General features: G+C 35.7%; 1 protein-coding gene across 1 annotated transcript; it reads right to left on the bottom strand.

Annotated features, from left to right (window-relative positions):
- LOC143566621 (ABC transporter F family member 1-like) lies at positions 1 to 5,274 on the bottom strand. Its single transcript, XM_077053269.1, has 6 exons — positions 5,220 to 5,274; positions 4,875 to 5,096; positions 2,390 to 2,463; positions 2,092 to 2,302; positions 1,780 to 2,014; positions 1 to 1,235 (listed from the first exon to the last, which is right to left on the bottom strand). Exons 2-6 carry the CDS (start codon positions 5,094 to 5,096, stop codon positions 178 to 180), a joined length of 1,800 nt encoding a protein of 599 aa, XP_076909384.1. The 5' UTR covers positions 5,220 to 5,274; the 3' UTR covers positions 1 to 177.

The following is a 5,274-nucleotide window of genomic DNA, read 5'->3' as shown; positions in this document are numbered from 1 at the left end:
AAATCCAAATATGTCTCTAGAAGTACGTCATTACACTCTTCAATAAAATTGTAGCAATATGTTCTCGTCGAAAACCAAATTCAAAACAATGTCTAAAAAATGTTTAACGATAGTCCCACCTCAGCATACCGGTCCAACCCAAGTTGCCACGTGGACTCAACGATCAACAAAACCAGTCTAGTTAGATAAACCAGCCTTACTCCTCAAATGCTCCTTGAACCCCATAATATCGCCTTCCCATCGAGTCACAGCTTGGTTTTCACACACCCATATCTCATGAGCCACCTGGTTAATCAACCTAAAGTCATGACTCACCAACACCATGCCCCCGTCCCACTCGTTCAACGCCTCGGCTAACGAGTCAATCGTTTCGATATCCAAATGGTTAGTCGGCTCGTCCAAAAGCAGCATCTGTGGTTGCCTAAACGCTAGCCACGCGAATATCACACGGCTCTTTTGACCGTCGGACAAGTTCTTCATCGGCATCACTTGCGCCTTTCCCGTCAACCCGAAACGTCCGATAGCCGCCCGCATCTTCTCCTCTTCGTTCCCCGGGTACTCCCGCATCATGTACAACAAAGCCGACACGTCCAAATCGAGCTTTTCCGCCAAATGTTGGTGATACTGAGCGATCTTCAAATGGTTGTGTCGTTTCACCATGCCATCAAGAGGTACCAACTCCCCTGTCATCAGCTTCAAAAGCGTACTCTTCCCCGCCCCATTGGGTCCCACCAACGCCACACGGGAATCCAAGTCAACGCCAAAGTCGAGGCACTTGTAGATCAAGTTATCAGGCGTGTAACCAAACGTAACCTCGGAAAACTGAAGTACAGGTGGCGGAAGCTTCCCCACGTCAGCGAACCTGAAAACCAAAACACTGTCACGAGTAACCTTTTCGGTCAGACCGCCACGTTCCATCTTCGCTAAGGTTTTCTCCTTGCTCTGAGCTTGTCGGGCTAACTTAGCCGAACCGTGTCCGAACCGGGCTATGTATTCCTTCATGTTTGCGATCTGGTCTTGCTCCCATTTGTATTGTTTCATCTGATTCTCTTCGAGTTCTGAGCGTGTCTGAACGTATTGGTCAAAGTTACCAGTATACATCTTCAGTTTTTTACTTTGCATATGAATAATATTAGTGCAGATACCGTTCAAGAAATCTTGCGAGTGTGACACCACGACAAGAATCCTCTCAAACTTCTTTAAAGTTTCTTCCAGCCAGACGCACGCCTCAAGATCTACAAACCGTGAAAAGAAACGTTATAAGAATAAACACTTGATAACCTTTTTTTATACTAGGGGTGTGGTTAAAACCGAACCGAAAACCAAAACTTCGATATTTGAAGTATTTGAAACCGTTTGGTTTCGGTTTTTCGGTTTTCATTTTGGTTGGTTCGGTTTTGGTTTATTCGGTTTTTGTCATTTGATCTTGAAAACTTTAGGTCAAAAAAAAAATTTTAAAATATAATTAATTTAGGTATAAATAATTTTGTTAATTGTAAAATAATAGACTATTAAACATTTTACCAAAAATATTTGAGTTACAAGTTTATTAGATTCTTATAAATTACTTAATACAAAATATAAAAAAACAAAAATTTAGGTTTTCGGTTCGGTTCGGTTTTTGTTATATGCAAAACCAAAACCGAACCGTTAGTTCAGTTTTTACAAAAACATAAAACCGTCAGTTTTTGTTTTGGTTCGATTTTTCGGTTCCGGATTGGATTTTTGGGTTCCTTGCGCACCCCTATTTTATACAATCTTGGAAAAATGACGACTCACCAAGATGATTAGTCGGTTCATCCAAAAGCAAGATGGTTGGATTCATAAACAAAGCACGAGCCAAAGCGATTCTCATTCTCCAACCACCAGAAAAATCACGTGTTTTCTTTTCTTGCATCTTTTTGTTAAATCCAAGACCGTTTAAAATCTCAGCAGCACGTTTCTCAGCAGTGGATGCATCCATAGCATCCAAACGTTCATAGATACGTTCAAGCGCTTCACCGCCACCATCATCCTGGATTAAAAAAAGCAAACTAAAATTAAATACATGTTCCCAATTGAAAAAGTTAAGATTTTTAGTTATGTTAGGACCTGTCCGGCTAAACGTTCAGCTTCTGCTTCCAATTTTAGCCTTTCTTCATCACAGTTCATAACAGCCTCGAGTGATGACATGTCAGAAGCATCGATTTCTCTAGTGAGATGGAATATATCCATGTGATCAGGGATTGGAAGCTCTCGTAATCCGATTGAAGTAAGAAGAGTTGACTTCCCACAGCCATTCAACCCAAGTAAACCGTAACGTCTAGAAAATTATAACTTAATTAACATATGTATAAAAGAACATGCAGAATCAAAAGCATGTCACAAACAAATGGTGCAAACTACGAACCTTCCATAGTTAAGCTCCAGCTCAGAATCAACAATAAGATCATGTCCATGGAAGGTGAGAGATAGAGACTCGATCTGCAATCAAAAGTTAGAATCCGAGTTACAATAGTCAAAAGTGATAGCAAACACTGATACGTACTAACATAGTTTTACATAGCAATGCCAAAAATTGAGATATTTTTAGTAAAAGTTAGGTAAAGTGGTACCAAACAATAACCAAAATAAGGATCTTTAGCTAACTTTTAAAAGTGATGCCAAACATTAAGGTTACATAAAACTGATAGAAGCATATATACACTAAACTATCAAATTTGGTAACCCGCTAACAAAAAATATCAATTTAAGTATATAAACAATGTTAGGAAATAAGCAAAAACTATGAGCAGGTTCATCACTTGATTAAATTATTCTGATTATTAAAGTTGTAAAAGCAAAAGAGCAAAGTATTGAGAACACTGGAGAACACAAATACTGTAGATCACATTATATGTGCTTAATAATTCCTCATTTTAAAAGTTTTAAAGTTTAAACACCTTAGCAGCAATATCGACAACAACAAAATAATAGATCATAAAATACAAACTAAATAACAAAATATTAATAAACCATGAAAATAAATTGAACCAACCAAAGAAAATGCCTAAAATTTTAAAGCCCCTCATTTCTATTAATTTTAACCTATCAAAAACACATCATAATGGCAATATTACAAACTTTCATAATATAAAACTCCTACGAACCAAAACACCTAACCGAAAAGGGCGAGCAAAAACTGAATCATAACCGTCAACCAAAAATTAACCGAAAATTAGCCATAGCCGACAAAACCAATTAGTTATTGTTAACTGGATACGGTTAGCTGATCATTTGTTATGGTTACGGTTAATGTGTATTTGTTAACAGACTTTAACCAAAACCGAACCTTGCATGTTTGTGTGTTTTCAAATTTTATATCTATTTCCATCTTTTATATCTCCATTTCTAGATTCAAACATTTAAATCCATGTTGCAACGGAACTATAACAGAACCATTTTCAACCAGAACAAATGTAAAACATATATAACAACAATCTGATGCATAATAACAAATTAAGTCTGTGCTGGTGTAATTTTAACATTCATATTCATATCTTAATTTACATACATATTAATCACACAATACTTATATATACTTCTACTTTATAGTTAATAATTTGGTTTAAATCTTTAAATCTAAATGATAAGATTAGAAAACTCATTAAAAAAAAATACTAAACACCTTTAATGAACAAACAAAAATTAACAAACACGTTATCAAACTCCTACGAACCAAAACACCTAACCGAAAAGGGCGAGCAAAAACTGAATCATAACCGTCAACCAAAAATTAACCGAAAAATAGCCATAGCCGACAAAACCAATTAGTTATTGTTAACTGGATTTGGTTAGCTGATCATTTGTTATGGTTACGGTTAATGTGTATTTGTTAACAGACTTTAACCAAAACCGAACCTTGCATGTTTGTGTGTTTTCAAATTTTATATCTATTTCCATCTTTTATATCTCCATTTCTAGATTCAAACATTTAAATCCATGTTGCAACGGAACTATAACAGAACCATTTTCAACCAGAACAAATGTAAAACATATATAACAACAATCTGATGCATAATAACAAATTAAGTCTGTGCTGGTGTAATTTTAACATTCATATTCATATCTTAATTTACATACATATTAATCACACAATACTTATATATACTTCTACTTTATAGTTAATAATTTGGTTTAAATCTTTAAATCTAAATGATAAGATTAGAAAACTCATTAAAAAAAAATACTAAACACCTTTAATGAACAAACAAAAATTAACAAACACGTTATCAAACATTCACACACACAGCCTCCATTTGTGTCGTTCATTTAAACTAACAGAACAAAATTCCTACTTCACATTCATTTAGTTATATAACGTCCGATCATTTACGACCCTAATAACTAGGGATGCAAACGAGCCAAGCTTCTCGCGAGCTAGCAAGCTCAGATCAATAAAAAGCTTGCCTTTTTCAAACTCGATCTGAGCCCGAGCTTCAAGTAAAGCTCATTTAGTTATATAACGTCCGATCGTTTACAACCCTAATAACTAAGAATGCAAACGAGCCAAGCTCAGATCAATAGAAAGCTCGCCTTTTTCGAGCCCAAGCTTCAAATAAAGCTCATTTAGTTATCAAGCCCGAGCTCAAGTATATCAATTTTACACTGAACAAGCTCAAGCTGATCTAAGGCTCGTCTAAGGTTATTCTCAAAAGACATAAACATTATTAAAAACCTATATATTTAATTAATAACCTGAGCTTGAATAAACAGCTCACGAGTCGAGTCTACGACTCGATTGCCTAAAAATAGTACCACTCAATCAAACTAAACAAATTAATACAGCAATTCAATTCAATTCAATTCAATTCAAACAAACAACCAAATTTGGGTAAAATAAAACCCTAATTTACCCGAATATCCCTCGACAAGGGATGCGAACAAAGCACACCGGTACAAGTCCGATCGGAGATGGTGAGATTACCCATTCCATTACTCAAATTATCTGAGCTGGAACTACCGTTGATTGTTGCCGCCTTAGCGGAGTTAGCGGCGGCGGCGGCTTTACCTCCTCGTTTAGCAGCCGCAGCTGCCTTCTTCTGCAACGCCTTCTTCTTGCTAGCATCAGACACCATCTATATAATAAAACATAATTATAATATTATTATTATTATTATTATTGTTATTGTTACTGTTATTTAATCGGACGAGATGTTAATTAATAATAATAATAATAATAATATAAACTGGATGGGTACCTTGAGATCGGATCTGTTGATTAATAGTGAATGAATCAGCAGGCGATTTGAAGCT

The sequence above is a fragment of the Bidens hawaiensis genome, unplaced genomic scaffold (assembly GCF_021521415.1).
Source record: "Bidens hawaiensis isolate Kalapana, Puna unplaced genomic scaffold, B.hawaiensis_p1.1 tig00022926_1, whole genome shotgun sequence".
NCBI classification, from domain to species: Eukaryota; Viridiplantae; Streptophyta; class Magnoliopsida; order Asterales; family Asteraceae; genus Bidens; species Bidens hawaiensis.
Note: the sequence above shows the minus strand (reverse complement) of the source record. Positions and strands in the feature narration are given on the sequence as shown.